This window comes from Lontra canadensis, unplaced genomic scaffold, assembly GCF_010015895.1.
Source record: "Lontra canadensis isolate GAN:19392208 unplaced genomic scaffold, GSC_riverotter_1.0 scaffold30, whole genome shotgun sequence".
Lineage (NCBI taxonomy): Eukaryota > Metazoa > Chordata > Mammalia > Carnivora > Mustelidae > Lontra > Lontra canadensis.
The window spans coordinates 154195-174847 of NW_022631024.1; the positions used below are offsets into that span (position 1 = coordinate 154195).

Sequence of the window (20653 nt, forward strand, 5' to 3'; positions counted from 1 at the left end):
GGCACATTCTCTCATTAAGCGGCATGGCTTCCCTCCTTAGGAGCCCTGTGCTGTCATACCCTTGGGATGGACCAGCTCGGAGAACCTTGGCCAACTGACTTGTGTTTTGGTGGCACCGGTGTATCTTCCAATGTTATTAATAGACATTTTGCTCATCATAGAGATTTTTTTCCCCTTAACTTTGAAATTCACTCTGTTCCATTCCTGCCGTTCTGATCTTGTGAATATCAGGAGGTCTGCTAGTTATCCCAGCTTGCCATGCTGGCAGTGTCGTGCTTCTTTCAGTTGTGTGTTGTGTGGACTGCTTCTTACAAATATTTCTCAGATTTTTCTGGTTACATTTCTCCCTCTTTCTGGGGAAGATGGGGTCCCTCCCCCCACTACTGTTGCAATTCTTGGTCCACATATATGGCAGGCTGGGAGGAAGGGCAGTTAATATGTGGGCTAACTATAATTCATTTCTTCACCATGTATTTATTTATTGGCTGCGTACTCTCTGCTGGGCATAGTTCTCGAAGCATAAACCACAGTCTTAAGCTCCAGGCTTCATCTGAACATTCATTCTGCTTAGTTCTGGTTTTCCTAAACTAGACATTTATCTGGTTACTTTCCTTCATTTTTAGATAGCTTTTTAAAACTGAGAATTTAGTAATTTCTTCTTCTTTTTTTTTTTTTTAAAGATTTTATTTATTTGACAGAGATCACAAGTAGGCACAGAGAGATGGGGTGGGGGGGGCGGGAAGCAGACTCCCTGCTGAGCACAGAGCCCGATGCGGGACCAAATCCCAGGACCCTGAGATTATGACCTGAGCCGAAGGCAGTGGCTTAACCCACTGAGCCACCCATGCGCCCGAATTTAGTAATTGCTTGATAGGCTGATTTAGCACTAATGTGTTCTCCAGAAATGATGTATACATCCTTTGCTTTTTAGCCGATTACACCTCAACAAGAAGGCAACAGACAAACAGCCATACAGCAAGCTCCCAGGCGTGTCTCTTCTAAAGCCACTGAAAGGAGTAGATCCTAACCTAATCAACAACTTGGAGACCTTCTTCGAATTGGATTACCCCAAAGTAAGTACAACCTTGTACTCATTAGGTATGGGTGAGACCTCTTTTTTTGAGTGGGGGGCTTTTCTGTTGTGGTAAATGCTTAGAGAGGCATCTTTTTTTTTTTTTTTTTTTTTAAGATTTTATTTATTTATTTGGCAGCGATCACAAGTAGGCAGAGAGGCAGGCAGAGACAGAGAGAGGGCGGAAGCAGGCTTCCTGCCGAGCAGAGAGCCCAATTCGGGGCTCGATCCCAGGACCCTGAGATCATGAACGAGCCAAAGGCAGAGGCTTAACCCACTGAGCCACCGAGGTGCTCCCTCTTTTTAATCTCTTCCCTTTAATATTCAACCTGTAGTTTCTTAGGACAACTTACTAATCAAGAGATTATGTATCTAGCTTTATTGCAGCTTTTAAAATTGCTTGAAACACTGCTTTTGAATGTGTCTTTTCATTTCAAGCAGGTAGCTGCTTGATTTTTCGGTCCATGTGGATTTTCCTCCTTGGTCCCTATTTGCTTGTGTCTGTTTTGACCCTCAGTGTCTCAGTTTGTCCATAGTTTTTGCCATTAGGAGGCTCTTCCCCTCCTATTTCTTTAGGACATCTGAAATTGTGAGAAGGAAAATAATACATACACCACACTTCTCATGGTGACAGGTTTTCACACTCATTTCTTTCCTTTTAGCTTGTACTTTCTCGGTAGCATCAATGAAAAAGAATAGAGAAGACACAGATGTGATGTAGCCTTAATACAACTCTTATTAAGTATGTAGACATGAGTATAATTTGGTTAATTTTTTAGTGTTTTTTATATTAGTGCTTTTAAATTTTGGAAGTCTAGGTATTTGAAGCTAATTTGAAGCAAAATGGTTATTTCTTCTAGTTTGTGTGTGCGTGTGTGTATGTATTTAATAATTTTAGAGCTCTGACTCATGTATGCAGTACCTATCCAATAAATTGAATATGTAATTTTTTAAAAATAAGATTTATACTTGATTTTTTCAAACTAAAAGTGGAGAAAGTGTCCTTTTGTAATTTAGAAAGAATGATACAAATAAATTAATTGCAAAATAAGTTTTACAATAAGAAAAATGGAAGGTTTTTAAACCTTATGTAAGTAAATGCAAAGAGAATTTTTCTACTGAAAAATATTCATTGATTATTATTAAATATTTTATTGATTATAAGCTAGAATCATATATTTGTCCTTGTGAAATTTAATGTCACATTTCAGTTGTTTAATCATCATCCCACCCTTTACCCCCATTCACCTACTCTCAGAATTTGGTTATGGACCTTTTATTTCGGGTCCTTGGGAGATGATAGTCATGGAATTGAATTGGTCATGGAAGTTAGTGTGGGCTTTAGTTGTAGAAAGAGTGTCTAAGAATAACCCAGGAATATAGTATCCATTAATCCTGAACATTTGGGATAAGTCAATAGTTGATTGCTTCTTCTGAATGAAGTGTTGTTTTTTTTTTTTTTTAATTACAATTTGATATTATCTCAAGAGCTCTAGTTTTTGCTTTTTCCATTTTTGTCATTGAGGTATTTAAATTGATTGTGGAGAAAATGGTTTTGATACGTACTATAAAATGAGGAACCACATAGAAGATCATTTTTATTCTTTTTTTCAGAACTTTACTAATTATAAAAGTACTGTTTGTTAGCTGTGTAAATAGAAAATAAAGAAAGCGGAGGGAAAGTGCTAAGGACCTGTAATCTAAAGGAAAACTTGGACCTCATGGCATTTTTATTGGCTTTTTAAAAAGACCAAGCCCAGTGGCAAATATTCCACAGGAAACTGAAGTTAAACCACTGAAATCCCACAAATCTGAGTGTGAACAGGCAAGTGGCTGTGTCACCCAGGAGGCATGTAGTCCTGAAACGAATATTTGTGTGACTGCCAGGCCCAGCACACTTTACTATTGGCTTTTTGTCGAGGGCGAACATTGTTTTCCAGAAGTATGTCTGGTTTCAGTCCGGACATACGATTTTCCTGCTAATTTGATTCAGAACATTATAGACCACTCTAGAAAAAGAACATGTTGAAGTTCATAACTTTTGTTTAATTTGGGGTACATGCAAGATTTACTACTGGTACTTGCCCTGAATTTCTGGGCTTAAATTTTGGTGAGAATCGTTACTGTACTTTGCCCTGAAACATTTCTGTACTTGACATATCTTGTCAGTCCACTATTTCGGGTTGTTTTAAGATTTTATTTATTTGAGAGAGAGAACGCATCAATGGGGTGGGGGCAGGGACCTTAAGCAGACTCTGCACTGAGTGTGAAGCCTGACTTGGGGCCCCATCCCAGGACCCTGAGATCATGACCTGAGCCAAAACCAAGAGTTGGGACACTCAGGAGCCCCAATCCACTTTTTTGGATATTTATTCCTTGGGGGGTAAAAAAAAATTAGAATGAAAAAGTCATATAGTTGATTTTCTGCAAAACTGAGCACTTAGCTTGGCTCAGTATAGACTGCATTTTGGGGGGAGATTTAGCCACAGAGGGAAGAAGCAGCAGTCAGCTTTACGTTAGTAAATTCTGGCCATATGAAGAGTTTTTAAATTAAATGATCAGAGTTATTACAAGAATGAGGCTGTGGTAATAGTGGTGGGTTTTTTTCCCCTTTTTTTTGCAAATACAGAATTGGTTTAAAATGTTACAAGTCTGGTGCCATGTTTGGACTCTTTGTTGCCAGTGGTGTAGTTATCCTTAACAGGAATTATTTCTTACTGAATGATCTTCTAAACAAAGAATTAGAGAAGACAGAAAAGCAAATCCATTTTCAGAAGATCAAGCACAACATACATGGTGAAACTAGTAAATCTGCAAGATAGGAATTTGCCAAGTGAATTTGGAAAACTGTATAGACAATTTTCTTGAAAATAAAGAAGTGTATAACGTTACCTGTCTAGACTTTGAATTCAGAGCTGTGTTCTTACAAAACATCTCCTTCCTGGCATCTGTCTTTCACTCAGAAGTTATCCTAAGGATAAATGCTTTAACTTAATAAGTGTATTAATCACTCCATGCCAGAGAATATTTTAGGCATTTGGGGTCTAAATATGTTATGTCAGAAAATTCATATTCTGCTGTCATCCAAATAGCATCATAAAATTTTTCTGTAAAAGTGATGTGTAGTGGGGCACCTGGGTGAGTCAGTGGGTTAGGCCTCTGCCTTCGGCTCAGGTCATGGTCTCAGGGTCCTGGAATCGAGCTTCTGGCTCTCTGCTCAGCAGGGAGCCTGCTTCCTCCTCTCTCTGTGCCTGCCTCTCTGCCTACTTGTGATCTCTGTCAAATAAATAAATAAAATCTTAGGAAAAAAAAGATGTGTAGTTATTTGTAGAACAATTCAAGATATTCCTACTTGATATGCAATATAATGTTTTAATGTCATTAAAACAGTTTTCTATTTTTTTTTTTTTTTATTTGACAGAGATCACAAGTAGGCAGAGAGGCAGGCAGAGAGAGAGGAGGAAGCAGGCTCCCCGCTGAGCAGAGAGCCCGATGCGGGGCTCGATCCCAGGACCCCGGGATCATGACCTGAGCCAAAGGCAGAGGCCTTAAACCACTGAGCCACCCAGGCGCCCCAAACAGTTTTCTCTGTTAAGAGGATGTTTTATCTTGTTTGCTGTAGTACACAGTTTATATTCCTAATGTCTACAGGGCTGAATCAGTGGGGTTTTTCTAATGTTACTTATATACCTAAATCTGATACTGTATATGCATCGTAATTTATTCATGCATATGAATTTATTCGTTAAAGCTGAAAAGTAGCATTCATAATTATTGCTGTTTTCAGATACTCAATTCTTAAATATCAAAGGGCTGAATCCCTGTTTGTGGATTTCCTACACCTCTTTTGTCCTCAGCCTTTTAGTTGTTGCACTGTTTGAAAAGGAAAACGGAAAATTAGCCACTTTAGCTATATGTATAGTAACCTTAGTAAAGGGTTGTCAAACACTAACCTTCTCATTTAAACTACTCTGGGGTTTATTACTAGGCTTTATGTATTCATACTATACTGATTTATAATGGAATTCACTATATCTTACAGCCCTTTCAAATCCATAAAGTAAGTGTTTTCTTGAGATATTTTTAAAGAGTAATATTTTTAAGATTTTTTTATTTATTTATTTTGACAGAGAGAGATCACAAGTAGGTAGAGAGGCAGGCAGAGACAGAGGGGGAAGCAGGCTTCCCACTGAGCAGAGCCCAATGTGGAGCTCAATCCCAGAAACCTGAGATCATGACCTGAGCTGAAGACAGAGGCTTAACCCACTGCACCACCCAGGTGCCCCTAAAGTATAATATTTTTAATAAACATTATGTTTTTGAACATATATACTTCTGCCCGATCCTTTAGATAATACAAAAATATCCAGGAGCGCCTGGGTGGCTCAGTCAGCTAAGCCTCTGCCTCTTGATTTCAACTCGGTCATCATCTTGGGGTCATGAGATCGAGCCCACGTCAGGCTCTTCGTGCAGAGTCTACTTTGTCCCTCTCCCTGTGTTCCTCTCCCCCACCCCCATCTCATGCACCCTTCTCTCTGTCTAAATTAAATAGACAGTCTTTTAAAAATAATTTCCGAAGAAATTTTTTGTATCCTTTAAAAAAGCCTTTAACCAATTTGTACGTTCTGTCTGGCAAGTTGCAGGGTAGTTGGAGTGACTTAAGTATTCAATTACAGAGATTCCTAGCAAATAAGTGTTCGATCAGACTGAAGGCACAGGTGATTATCATAGCTGAAAAATGAACTCCAGGTTAAAATCAAATACTTTAGAAAATATTTGAAATGCTTACCTCTTATTTGGTACGATTTTAAGTATCAGAAACAAGCAAAAGTTATATGTTTAGTAAGAATCTGAACATTTCTTAGATAATGTGAATTGAGTTTTATTTGCACTCCGCCTAATCAGGAGGTTTTTGATTTTCATTTTAAGAGGTATAATCAGTAAAAATAAAAACTTCAATTTTTTAAAGATACTTATTTTAGAGAGTGCATGTGGGGGTGTAGGGACAGAGGGAGAGAGAGAGAATCTCAGGTGGCCTCCCCGCTGAGCACGGAGCCTGTGTAGAACTCCTGCTCTCAGGACCCCGAGGTCATGACCTGAGCTGACACCTCACTGACTGAGCCACCCCGGTGCCGCTAAAATAAAAACTTTAAATCTTGCATTTGAAGAAAGGTCAACTCTGCCTCCTTTGAAATCATTTCTGGAACTATATTCTTCAAAGTTTTCTTTTGCTAGGGGAAAAAAAGCTAAGACTAACTTTTTGATTATATTTTATGGAATTATATCACTTACTAACATTTCCTTTCACTGCGTTCGCTCGTATCTGCAAAACAGCATAAACTATAAAAGCATTAAAGAAACCATGCGGTGTTTGGAAAAAACGAGGAATTCGTTACTGCGAGCCCGGCTGAACAGCTTGCTCTAGGTCGAAAGCCAATAGTTACGTTTACCCTTTGTAAGTTCACTTAATCTTTCTGATCTTCATTGTTAAGGTCAATGTCTTTAGGCTGGTTCAGCCAGACATTGTTTTGAGAGTCGGGCTGGGAGGATGACTGATGCTTTATAGGACTTAAGAGTCAACCCTTTGGGAAGTTCAAGGGTGTGGCCAGAGTGGTGCCCTTCCCATACTCCGATTTTTATCTGGTCCCTGGAGACTGGGTAGTTGTAAAGTTGTTTTCAGTACCTCCTGAGTGGCAGTGTTGGTCCGTCATCATCAGACGGTAGGTAGGTAGTTGATAGAATGTATAATAATAGTAGGTAGAAAGTATGAGGGAAGTAAGTATAAATTGTTTTCCCCTCTACTTAATTATTGAGAAAACATTTTCTTTCACTTAAAAAATCGTGTTACCTTCTTTGACTTTAGTCCTGGCCCTTTTCATACTCAGTCACGAATTTCTATATTGCCAGTTTTTGCTGGGTTTCCCATTTACCTGAGCTAGTCCCTGTATGTTAGACACTTAAAAAGTTATGTCCTTAGCTCTTTTTATTTTTTAGGACACATAGTTTTTTTTTGTTTTTTTGTGGACATAATTAACCTCCCTCCTCTGCTTAAAAATGCCCACCCCATATTACAAAGAGGATTGGTAGGAAATTTGTCAGAGTCCGCATGAATTTAGCAGCACTCTTGAAAAAAAAAATACTGCTTAGAATACTTAGCCCATAAAATATTATAGTAGCATCTTTGTATGTGAAAGCAAATATTTTTTTTTAAGATTTTATTCATTTATTTGACAGAGAGAGATCACAAGTAGATGGAGAGGCAGGCAGAGAGAGAGAGAGAGAGAGGCAGGCTCCCCGCTGAGCAGAGAGCCCAATGCGGGACTCAATCCCAGGACCCTGAGATCATGACCTGAGCCGAAGGCAGCGGCTTAACCCACTGAGCCACCCAGGCGCCCACAAATACTTTTTTTTAAAATTTATTTTTATTTTTTTTAAAGATTTTATTTATTTATTTGACAGATCACAAGTAGGCAGAGAGGCAGGCAGAGAGAGAGGGGGGAAGCAGTCTCCCCACTAAGCAGGCTCCCCACTGATCAGAGAGCCCGATGCAGAGCTCCATCCCAGGACCCTGGGATTATGACGTGAGCCGAAGGCAGAGGCTTTAACCCACTGAGCCACCCAGGTACCCCAAGCAAATACTTTTTAAAAACTTAGTAGTTTACTAAATGGTAGCTTAAAGGTTAAATGCTCAAGATTTGATAAACCTGGCTACAGGTTTATCAGATCATCCCAGAGTTCTAATTCAAAAGTTAGAGTGGGGCCCAATATTCTCTACTTTAAATAAATATCCCAGGGTAACAGACATAGCCAGTCAAGTGCAAAGAAATAACTCCCTAACCTACTGAGCGGAATAGAACCCTGGGTATTTCCATTGTTAGAAGGCTAACCATGCTTTTCAGGATGATAGATTTTCTTTCCTTTTTTTTTTTTTTTTTTTTTTTTAAGAATTTATTTATGTAGTTGACAGACTGATCACAAGTAGGCAGAGAGGCAGGTAGAGACAGAGAGAGGGGGAAGCAGGCTCCCCGCTGAGTAGAGAGCCTGATGTGGGGCTCAATCCCAGGACTCTGGGGTCATGACTGGAGCTGAAGACAGAGGCTTTAACCCACCGAGCCACCCAGGCGCCCCAGGATGATAGATTTTCAATCAAATTCTACTTTATTTCAAAACTCACTATACAGCAAAAATCAAATCTCCCTTTGTCCTTTTCATGTGAAGAGTTTGGGGAAACCCTTTAAATCATAATGGGAGTTGATATGTAATTTATAACACCATCATGAAATAGTAAATTCAGAGACCGAGCGAGCTTCTAGAGAACAGAGTGGGTGTTTATTTTGTTTGCTTTCCATGTTGCTTTTACACTCCTGGGCACCCTGTGAGTATTTGGTAAAGCTGCAGTGATGGAGGCCACGGAGAAGCTCGAGAGGCAGTTTAATTACAAGGTCCTGCCTATCTGGGAATGGCAAGACTTCAGCTGTCAGGGCTGCCGGGCCTTTCCTTATCTCTTCTGCTTGCAAATAGGCCCCTGTTCAGGGAGAAGCTGCTCTCTGTTAAAGCAGCACTTGATGTCTTAAGTGTTTGCATCCACTATGAGTACTCTCTTAACTTCTAAACTCTGTGTGTACCATTGCTCGTTTTTCCTCATGCCTTTTTATCAGTCAGTAAATACTAATAACGTGCTTATTTTTGTAAGAGAGATTAATTTACATAAAATGTGTTCTTTGACTAGTATGAAGTCCTCCTTTGTGTACAAGATCATGATGATCCTGCCATTGATGTATGTAAGAAGCTTCTTGGAAAATATCCAAATGTTGATGCTAGATTGTTTATTGGTAGGTAAAAATTAATTCTGCAACAACCCTTTTGCTTTAATATTGTATTAAGTATCAATAATCTTTGCATTAAACTAGAGTGAAGTTACTAGCATGTTTGCTTTATGCATGTTAGAGTAGAAATAGGATGTGTTTATATCCTTTTGAAAAAACTTAAGTTCTAAAAACACAGGTTTTTTTTTCATATCTGGCATTAACAAAACAACAACAAAAACCCTACTGCCTCACCCCCCACCCCCACTGCCATTACCCTGTTACTGTTTTTCTCAGTCAGACATGAGAGTCTGGTTTTTCTTGTTGTTGTTGTTTCTTTAATATTTTCAACCTGTGGGCTTTTCTATATCTTATTCACTGTAATTGAGAGTGAGTGATAGAATTTGCTTTTATGATATGACAAAAAGAATATACATACATATTTTGTATAAAAGATTTTTTCAAAAGCCTATAGGCTTATTCTGAAGACTTGTAGAGAGATACTTGCTATTAAACATTGATTCATACTACTGATGCATTAATTTAAGAATTAAGAAACTGAACCTAATACATTTTCAAAGAAATTAATTCCCTTTGAGAATGAACAATTTCTTTCTAAACATACTGTGAATAATAAGGAACATACAGCATAATGTTAAAAGTATGTTTGTTTAAATTATTATGTATGAAAGTACTTTTCACTTCTCTCTACCCTGTATTTGTATTCTAGAAAATATTCTCAGTGTTTCATGAATCTTTCACTGTTGCACTTTACATTTCTAGGTGGCAAAAAAGTTGGCATTAATCCTAAAATTAATAATTTAATGCCAGGATATGAAGTTGCAAAGTATGATCTGATATGGATTTGTGATAGTGGAATAAGAGGTGAGCTTCTTTTTACTTATTTCATAAAACTATTCCTTTGATGATAAAATGCCAAAAGCAATCTGAAAATATATTTATCAGTCCTTTTTGTTTGCCTCATGAAGTAATTTATTTCATCTAATTTATGGTAAAATGTCAAGTTATACTTACTAAGATTAGGACCTTTTTAATGCTAACCTAGACTGTTAGATATATAAAAATATCTTTGCTTTGAAGAGAAAATTCCAGCTATTAAAAAAAAAGTTATGGTCCATTTTACAGTCCCTTTTACAAGATTTTTCGTAGTTGTAAATTTTGCCTTGTTCATGCTGCCCTTATCTTCTGCTTTAATATGTTTGGCACCAACAATATACTCTCTCACACAAAGGGACAAAATTAATAGGTGAATATATTACCAGGATATGTACATGGCTTATTTTAGTAGGAAGGCGTTTACATACTGAAATTATAATTTGCATCTTTGCATTTTTAAACATTTATATTCTTTTTTTTTTTTTTTTTTTTTAATTTATTTGACAGAGGTCACAAGTAGGCAGAGAGGCAGGCAGAGAGAGAGGAGGGAAGCAGGCTCCCCGCTGAGCAGAGAGCCCGACTCCGGGCTCGATCCCAGGACCCTGGGATCATGACCTGAGCCAAAAGCAGAGGCTTTAACCCACTGAGCCACCCAGGCGCCCCTAAACATTTATATTCCAATCACCACCAGTTTCTCAACCTTGGCATTCGGGGCCGGGTAATTCTGCTGTGGAGGCTGCCGTGTGGGATGGTGAGCCAGCAGCCCTGGCTCTGCACACCGAATGCCGGGAGCACCAAACACTGGCTCTAAGCATGGCTAACTGTTCGCTGCAGGGCAGCCGTGGAGAACCAAGGCTCTAGAAGATGCGTATTGAAGGTCCAGATACACTTTCATAGAGTGGATTTCGTTGGTGAAGACTTGAGGGAAGTAAAGTCATGTAAAAAGACAGGAGGTGTTTGCTATTTGAAGAGGGGACCATGATTTAATTTCTTCTTACTAGTTTTAAAAAGCAGATTTGAAAATGAATGGAAGTGTGTCCTGCCTGATTCATCAGGACTGTTACAGATCACTCAGTCATTCTTCGTGTTTGCTATCCTAAATTATTTTTATCATATATTACGTTTTTATAACATATGTATGCACCTCTGTGGAGTATCACCTCGTTCAGTTCCCGCTAGCAGTTTGACAAGATAGGACATCTCATACCCTCTAGGAAAAGTGGAGGCTCATTTCCTGTGGTTAGAGAATGCAGGAACCAGCAGAAGGACTGAGGTCCTTTGACCTTTGCTCCTGTTCCTTTTCTGTTAGGACACGTTATCTCTAGTCCGGGTTGGAGGTTCTTAAATAGGGAGAGTAACGTTTTCAGGGTATAGCCTGTTTCTGATACATGTTAGGTATATATTAGACTGAAAGTGTATCATGTAAATTAGCTTATCATGTATTAATGCCTCTTTTGAGATTTTGTATTCTAATTAGAAAAGTGATGGAGAATAGTTCTATTATATCCAAATATAAAAAAAGACTTTAGTAATATCTCACAAATACATTTCATGTTAGTGGATGCTTTACTAAAAGGATTTTTTTTTTTTTCTTTTTCCCCTGTCACCTTTTTGTCTTGTAGTAATTCCAGACACACTCACTGACATGGTTAACCAAATGACGGAGAAAGTAGGCCTGGTTCATGGTCTGCCTTACGTGGCAGACAGACAGGGCTTTGCCGCCACATTAGAACAGGTAAGTATCATGGTCATGTGTCATATTCTTACTGTCGCATCCCTCATCTACCAGAAACCTGAGACTAGTTTAAGTGTGAGAGTTGGGATGAGCTTCCCGAAGTTAACTGTAATTAAGTCTGTTTTAACCTGCTGGCATCCTCAGGATGAGAGTAGTAGTTTTCTTTGGTTCTTTTTTTTTAAAAGATTTTATTTATTTACTTGACAGAGATCACAAATAGGCAGAGAGAGAGAGGAGGAAGCAGGCTCCCCGCTGAGCAGAGAGCCTGATGTGGGGCTTGATCCCAGGACCCTGGGATCATGACATGAGCCGAAGGCAGAGGCTTTAACCCACTGAGCCACCCCGGCACCCCGAGAGCAGTTGTTTTATTAATGAAGACCTCTTTGGGCGCCTGGAATCACAGCTGAAGTTACTGCCCTCTGGCAGTGAGTGGATGTGCACATCCTTGTGGTCTCCTCACCAGCTGAACACAGTATATTCTTTCTCCTTATGGGTCTCCCTCTCAGTTCTAGAGTCAGGTTCTAGACTACTGACTTACATAAAAGCACATGGCATGTGGTTCTTTCAGAGATCCAGTATGAAAAGAATCTTTTTTTAAATATCACAGAATATTTTAGTTTTTAAAGATTTTATTTATTGAGTTGTCAGAGAGAGCACAGGCAGAGGAAACAGCAGGCAGAGGGAGAAGCAGACTCCCCACTGAGCAGGGAACCGGATGTGGGACTCGATCCCAGGACCCTGGGATCATGACCTCAGCTGAAGGCAGATGCTTAACGACTGAGCCACCCAAGGCATCCCTAGAGTATTTTAAATATACAAAAAAGGGAAAATTATTTGTACAAATCATTATAAAATCCATGTGATGTCCTCTTTTTTTTTTTTTTTTTTTTAAATTTGAGAGAAGAGAGAGCGTGCTGGAACTTGGTGAGGGCGGGGGGTGGTGGCACAGAAGGAGAGAAAGAGGGAGAAGCAGACTCCCCGCTGACGTAGAAAGCATGACATGGGGGTGGTCCTGGATCCCAGGACCCTGAGGTCATGATCTGAACCAAAGACAGGTGTTTAACCTACTGAGCTACCCAGACACCCTTATTTGATTTTCTTTTAAAGAGATTTCTAAAAGTTACATGAGAAACTTATTTTGCATTTTCCTTTTTTTCCCCCCTCTTCACCCTATAACAAATAGAAACTATAGATTGTGGATAAATACAAGAAACAAAAAATAAAAAACAACCCATGACCCTACCAGTTAGAGGAAGTTTCTGTTTTTTTCCCTATGTGCATTTTTAAAAACAGTTTGAGATGGTACTCTAAAAAAATGTGTATCTGACTTTTGTCACATCATTAGCTTTTCTCCATATTGTTAGTAACTTCTTATAAAAGTGATTTTTATTTACTGTATCACAGTCTATCATACGTATGTTCTGTGCCCGATTTAACCATTCCTGGGTTGTTACACATTTAGGAAGAAAAGCTTGCCTTAATGTCATCAGGGAAGGATATACTGTTACAGTCTTTTAAACGTATCAACTTGCTTTTAAGCATACCTGCACTTACATTATTTTGTACTGGAGTCTTGTGATTACCACAGATCTGAGAGGGTAAAAGTACATTGTGAGTGGAATTTAACCTCTGGCAGTTGGACCCAGGAGCTCTTAATATTGCCCATGAATATATTTGTCCTATTGTAAGAAATTGTTAAGTCTTTAAATACCAGAATTTTTGTTTAGTGAGTGAAACTCTGAGTAGGTACTTTAAAATAAAATACTTTCTATTTTTATATGCCACATCGTATTTTTGTTTTAGAAATATCCAAGTTGATGTGTATGGCAGTGGTAATCTTCTCCCAGATCACGGTCAGTCCCTTAGGTTAAATTTAATCCTTAAAGCGCCCTTTTGCCTTACTCAGAGTGAAGGGAAGTAGAAGGATTATTCCAGTCTGTAAAGAAATCCTGCGAGCCATTGACATAGTTCCTGTTTCCACCTCATTCTTAAAGCCCCACATAGTAACTGCTTAAGGAATTAAGATATGGGCTTCTGGTCTTACTTACTTGGTTCAGTTCAGTCCCACAAACACCAAAGGTTCATTGTAGTCTGGAAAAAGGGTAGGTAGCAAGAATCATCATCTTCATTACTCCTGATACCTCCGTCGTTCCACACTGCGCATAGCTGCTGCCATTGAGAAAAACCACCCTTCTCCTTTCAAGCTAATTAGAAAAGGCAGCGTATCTCAGATGTAAATAATAGGGTTTTATGTCTCATAATTAGGGTGATGACCATTTTATTCTACCACTGGTTTAGCACCTCGCATAGCTCATGACTTCAAAGCATATCTTGGGAAAGGGGGAGTAAAATGGGAGGAAGAATTTTGGTCTCCACCCTGTTTATGGAAAATTCATTGAAAAGTAACACTGGGGGAACTGGGAAAAAGCTCGGCGACTCAGGCAGAAAGCAGCTAGCTATGAAAGGAATTAAAATAGGATTGTCCTGGGGCGCCTGGGTGGCTCAGTGGGTTAAGCCGCTGCCTTGGGCTCAGGTCATGATCTCAGGGTCCTGGGATCAAGTCCCGCATCGGACTCTCTGCTCAGCAGGGAGCCTGCTTCTCTCCCTCTCTCTCTCTGCCTGCCTCTCTGTCTACTTGTGATGTCTGTCAAATCAATAAATAAAATCTTAAAAAAAAAAAATAGGATTGTCCTGTAGGTCGATATACTTACAGGTGGTGTTTGCATGTGTGAGTACACGTGACATACAGTCACATACATACACCTGTATGTGTAGGTGTGTGTGTGTGTAGTTACATCTGTATCAGATAGTTGTTAACATTTGACATGTCAATGAGTGATACTTCTGACTTTATATCCCATTTAAGTTTTATTTGGATAAATCTTTGAATCTTGCAGCTTTACAGAACACAGTGTTTATTTGAGAATAGAATACAATTTTTTTTCCCCAGAAATATATTTTTCTTCGTAATGGTCCTAGTAAGAATAGTCAGTCTAGGGGCACCTGGGTGGCGCAGTCGGTTGATCCTCTGACTCTTGGTTTTGGCTCAGGTCATGATCTCAGGGTGGTGGGATCAAGCCTCACATTGGGCTCCTTGCTCCGTGCGAAGTCCGCTTGAGATACTCTATCCCTCTGCCACTGCCCCCTGCTCACATGCTCTCTCTCTCTCTCTCTCTCTTGCTCCCGCTCGCTCTCTCTAAAATAAATAAATCTTAAAAAAAAAAAAAAAGGAATAGTCCATCAAGTAAGAAATTACTGATTGTCCTCTACATGTAAACATTATTTTGTAATAACTTTTATTCATGTAGTTTATATAAGAATAATAAGATACTCAGTCATACTTAAAGGAAGTTCGTTAGAAAAAAAAAGTTTTATAGCTACCATACTTTTAACATAACATTCTAATTATACATATATGTTTTTGCTTTTGTTTTGGCAGGTATATTTTGGGACTTCTCATCCAAGGTCATATATCTCTGCCAATGTAACTGGCTTCAAATGTGTGACGGGAATGTCTTGTTTAATGAGAAAGGATGTGTTAGATCAAGCAGGAGGGCTTATAGCTTTTGCCCAGTACATTGCTGAAGATTACTTTATGGCCAAGGCCATAGCTGACCGGTAAGCAAACTAAATTACATCAGGCTATAGTATTTTTAGTACCTGACTTATGTAGGTTTATTGTATTTGTTAAACCTATGGGTTAAGGGGCTGTTTCATTTCTTGCTAGTGAGTACAGAATAGGTTAATATTTTTAGGAAGTAATTCCTATTATTCATAGATACGTTATGAAAGAAATGAGTGAGGAAAATAAGTGTTCTGATTCTTTCACATTCTTTAGTGTGGCTTGACATTAAAAGGAAGCTTCTCTGTGATTATAAATTTACATTATTATAGATGTGAATTTCTACGTGTTTTAGAAGAATTGAAAATACTAGTGTGGTCATAAGCCAGCAGGTGAAAATTGAAAGAATATGATTTCACATTTTGGAATTTCTTGGTAGATTATGTGATGCTTTGCTAAGAAGCCACCTAACAATTCACAGAATGACTTACAACATTTCTCTGTTACAAGATACTCGTTTGCTTTTAAAGGGGTTCATTGCCTTGTATGATAATTTATTAAAGATAAGATTTTAAAAATTGAGGTGTGCTTTTAAAATTCTTAAATGATGTTATTCAATGTGGCTCATAGTTCCTTAGTGTTTCCCATGAGCTGCAGAATGCTTTCTGTTTCATTTCTTACTGAATAGCCTTGTCGATGCCCACGTGTCACACATACCCCCAGCCCACGATTGAGTTGGTGGTTTTTGGTTTTGGTTTTGTTTAGTAGTGATCAGGGACTAAGCTGTGAAATACAGAACCCACGTCACCTAGTACTTCCAGAAAGTCTGTGTTTTAAGTTTCTTAAACTGTAGACTGAGGGGTGGTAGTTCTTTCAGCAGTAGAGGGTACTGTCACGGGCTGTGTAATTGCTAAAACATCCGTAAGGATGATACACCCCAAGAAGGGTGCTAATCCTGAGAACTAGGCTCCCGCCGAACACCAGCATTTGCTTTCACTTTATAGTGATGAGTAAATGCATAGTCAGTCATGCCTGCATGTGTTCATCGTCTTGGTACATTTTATAATTGTCTTAATTTTCAGAGGCTGGAGGTTTGCGATGTCCACGCAGGTTGCAATGCAAAACTCCGGCTCTTATTCAATTTCCCAGTTTCAGTCCAGAATGATCAGGTAAATCAGCTGGTTTTCTTCTTTTTCGGCTAAAAGAAAAGGGTGGGGGAAGGTGTGATTTTTACATGGTCTGACTCGGTATTTAAAATATCTAAAAGTCAAATTTTGCTTAGTTCTAGAAAAGAGAGTTTAGCATCTTTATTAAATGTATTGTCTAAATATATTTTCTTTGCTGTGTAACCCTGAAAGCATTCAGTAAAGAGCTGTTGAGGTGGGTGGGGGTAGGGTAGCTGGGTGACGGGCATTAACGAGGGCACATGATGTAATGAGCACCAGGTATTATATGCAACTGATGAATCACTAAATTCTATGTCTGAAACCAGTAATACAGTACATGTTAACTAGATTGAATTTTAAATAAAAAAGAGATGTTGAGAATTTGATTCTTTAATGTGCTGATCTCTATTTTCTAACTTTATTTATTTGACAGAGAGAGAGAGAGAGAGAGATCACAAGCAGGCAGACGGGGGTGGGGGGGAGCAGGCTCCCCACCCAGCAGAGAGCCTGATGCGGGTCTTAATCCCAGGACCCCGAGATCATGACCTGAGCTGAAGGCAGAGGCTTAACCCTCTGAGCCACCCAGGCACCCCTATATTTTGACTTTTTTATTCGGTAGAGTGTAGGCCATACAAATAAATTTATAGGCTTTTTTCTTTGATAATACTAAATACAAACAGAAAAGAGATTCATTAAATACTCTTTAAAGAGGAGGGCCTTTATATAACAGGATAAAGAGCTGATCATTGGGGGGGAAATTGATTAGTCTTGTAACCAGGCTGTTGTTTAAGGAAAACCTTTTTTTTTTTTTTAATTTTTAGGTGGACCAAATTGCGAATTAACATGCTTCCTGCTACAATAATTTGTGAGCCAATTTCAGAATGCTTTGTTGCCAGTTTAATTATCGGATGGGCGGCCCACCATGTATTCAGATGGGATATTATGGTATTTTTCATGTGTCATTGCCTGGCATGGTTTATATTTGACTACATTCAACTCAGGGGTGTCCAGGTATGTGGATAGGCATGAAAAGGTTGGCAGTCATTTGGAGAACTAAAACTATTTTCATTTAGAAAGGGTTGGAGCAATCTTCCTGAGCCATTCTGTGGCTTCCCACCGGAGGTTAATAATCAGGTTTAAACATTACTTTCCTTAGTAGAATGTGGATGCAGAACTTAACATAATTTTCAACTTTCTGTTGGTAGTTACACTATGACTTTTTTTAAGGCTCCCCCCAAAATCATGTTAATAAAATGACTCTCATTAAGTCTCCCCCCAAAATCGAGTATTCAAACTAAACTATGTCAGACTAGCCATGATTTTAATGCCTTTTTTACTCATCGTTAACACTTTTTAATGGATATAGCTTGGCAGTTAAATTATATCAAGAAGCAGGCTTGATTTTATATAGTGTCTATATTAAGAGTGAAATTGAAGAATTTCATTTTTTTTAACTGTGTCTAGTTCGACAGTTGGTCAGTCAGTTCTGTGTGTTTTCTTTTTTTCCAATCCCCAGGGTGGCACACTGTGTTTCTCAAAACTTGATTATGCAGTAGCCTGGTTCATCCGTGAATCCATGACAATATACATTTTTTTGTCGGCATTATGGGACCCTACCATAAGCTGGAGAACTGGTCGCTACAGATTGCGCTGTGGGGGCACGGCGGAGGAAATTCTCGATGTATAACGACAGCTTTGTGACTGTACATAAAGGAAAAAAGAGAAGTATTATAAATTATGTTTATATAAATTCTTTTAAAGATCTACCTTCCGTAGTTTTATCACATGTATGTTTGATATCTGTTCTTTAATTTATTTTGCATGGCAATTGCATCTGTGAAGAAAAAAAAAAAACCACATCCGTAGTCTTGGCCAAATGGTACACTTTATTTTGTGGAAGTAGTGAATCAAGAGAACTGGTTCTAGGAACCTGGCTTTGGTTTTTGTCGTTTATTTTTTAAAAACAAATAAATATATATATATGACTATATGAATGCTCTGCAACAAACACTATGACAGTATCCTTCAGTAGAGAAAGTTTCTTATTTGTGAGTACACTCTGGTAGAACATTTACAGGACGGCAGCAGCTTTGCTTTGGGGTTTAGGGAAGACCAGAAAGTAATCCCTTTACGTGTCTAAAATGAAAGGTGTGCGGTGAACAGCCCACAGTGAGGTACTAACTAAGAAACTTTTTCATGCTCTATGCCTACCTCTTGTAGTTGTTGCAGAGCAAATATAAATTGTAATAAGGTAGCTAGGCCTTGCAAAAACAAATGGGAAGACTTTAAAAATAATAATAATAAAAGAGCTGGAGTCTAGTATTTATATGAATCTGTGAGAGAGATTTTTTTGGTCTCACTGCAATGAACCAAAAGTGGCTGAGTTTGGTTTTTAATTGTAGCCATGTATTGAAGGCATCCTTTTGACCAACTCTTGTTGGTTCTGTCTTGAACCATTGTTAATCACTGTGCTGGTAAACCTTTCCTTCCCTGCTCCTCACCCGGCCCCACCCCATCTTTCCCGAACTTTTTTTTTTCTGGGGGGTGGGGTGGGGGGGCTGGGGTGGTTTTGTTTTAGTGTGAGTGGATGTTTTGATAGTTGTGAGGAAAAATGCATTTCAGACACATTTCACACATGAGCTATTTTCTTACACAGTATGTCTTATTGTTAAAAAGAATGTAATTTCATGATACAGGTATTTAATATCTTTTTTAAGTAAGTGAATATTCTAGCCATCAAATAAATTGCAGTAGAGTATTAAGTGGGGACGGGATGAGTTTTACTCTTAAAATTAATCAGTATCAAACTAAGTCTACTGTGTGTGTGTTTTTTTTTTTTTAACTCTTACAGTTAGTCTAGTCTTATTTAAATTGGATTTTTGTATTCCAGTTTGTATGACAGAATAGACTAGATCAGCGCTAGTTGTAAATGCATGCTGTCTTTTACTCTCCTCTCCCCATCCTGTCGCTAAACTTGCTTGTCAGGTTGTGCTTAACTTGTGGTGAACTGGACTAGTTTTTGTTTTTTGTTTTTTGTTTTTTTTTTAAATAGGCAAAAATGTAAGGGACAGTGCATAAGCCTTTTTTTTTTCCTTTTTTCTGTAGTGGAATTTTTGCTTTTTCTTCAGGATTGGATGGCATGTTGTCCTCATGAACGCCTGCTGCAGGGCTGACGCTGGCAATACGGCCACGTTAAATTCTGAGTTTCTACAGTTTCTGTGTCCAAGCATAATGTGTAGCCTATCAGCAATAATTACGTATTTCTAGAAAATGGACACATTTTCACTACACTGAGCCAGTTCATTTGTCTAATGACTAACATACATGGTTTCCATTGTAATATATCTATTAATGTGTATATACTATGTATACACATTATGTATAAGCTTTTCTCTGGGCCAAACTGCTTCATTAAAAAAAATTTTTTTTTTCTTTTTTTGCGCCTTATGACGAATTTGTTTGGAGGGCATTTTCTTCATGAACAAAGGCTTTGATGCATACTCCTTTCTATGTGAAATGGGTAGTATTGTTCCCTGAGGAAAGTTGCACAGTGAAAACCAGTCTAGTTGTGACCCACTTTGTGTTTTGTTTTTTTTGTTTGTTTTTTATCTCTATTACACAAGTTGAATTTTGCTGAATATGTTTGTAATTTGTTGGTTTGTTTAATGAAGTTTGGTTGAGGCCATCTTTTGCACTGCTGAAATGAAATCTTGCTTATTACTTAGCTTTTTGCTAATCTCAGTATGGGCAATGTAACAACAAATCCAAATGGCTGGACAGACTTCTTGTGTTTTGTAAATATAAAAAATGACTGTTCTGTATGTGTGTTTTATGTGATAAAGTGAAGCTTCAGTCTTCACTTAGAGTGATTCTTTGTTTAGCAAGTTTAGAGTGGTGATAATATGGTAAATACTATAAATGTTGAAGAAAGCATCACAACAGAACTGTAGGAGTCCAAATTTAATAAACTGTTTAAAAAAAACCAACAAGTGTCTAGAATATACCACGTTTTATTATTTAAAATCATTGTATTAAGTTTTTTGTTCAAAATAAAAATTTGAATACAATCAAAACATTAACAATAATGTATTGTTGTTTACTGTCTTTCCTTTTTTTTTTTTTTTTTGTATTTTTACAAATAACATGTTCCACCATTCACATCAGAACTACTGGGAGAATTCTGTCAAGTGATGATTTTGAAATCTTCCTCTTTACCTGTGCTACAGTCATGCTTTGGCATAACATGGGGCTTTTCTTTTTTGTTGTTGTTGTTGTTGTTGTTTTAAGATTTTATTTATTTATTTGACAGAGATCACAAGTAGGCAGAGAGGCAGGCAGAGAGAGAGAGGGAAGCAGGCTCCCTGCCGAGCAGAGAGCCCGATGCGGGGCTCGATCCCAGGACCTTGAGATCATGAC

General features: G+C 38.3%; 1 protein-coding gene across 2 annotated transcripts in view; it reads left to right on the forward strand.

The window, feature by feature from the left end:
- UGCG (UDP-glucose ceramide glucosyltransferase) overlaps positions 1-20219 on the forward strand; it is a 38952-nt gene extending 18733 nt beyond the window's left edge. Inside the window, exons 2-9 of one of the 2 annotated variants that reach the window (XM_032865595.1) lie at positions 932-1073; positions 8802-8904; positions 9661-9762; positions 11397-11509; positions 14949-15127; positions 16154-16240; positions 17059-17248; positions 17754-20219. In XM_032865595.1, coding sequence (XP_032721486.1) covers positions 932-1073; positions 8802-8904; positions 9661-9762; positions 11397-11509; positions 14949-15127; positions 16154-16240; positions 17059-17248; positions 17754-17924 — 1087 coding nt within the window. In that variant the 3' untranslated portion in view covers positions 17925-20219. The remainder of the gene's footprint in view (positions 1-931; positions 1074-8801; positions 8905-9660; positions 9763-11396; positions 11510-14948; positions 15128-16153; positions 16241-17058; positions 17249-17753) is intronic. The other variant, XM_032865596.1, reaches the window with a different exon arrangement.
- Positions 20220-20653: the final 434 nt, after the last annotated feature.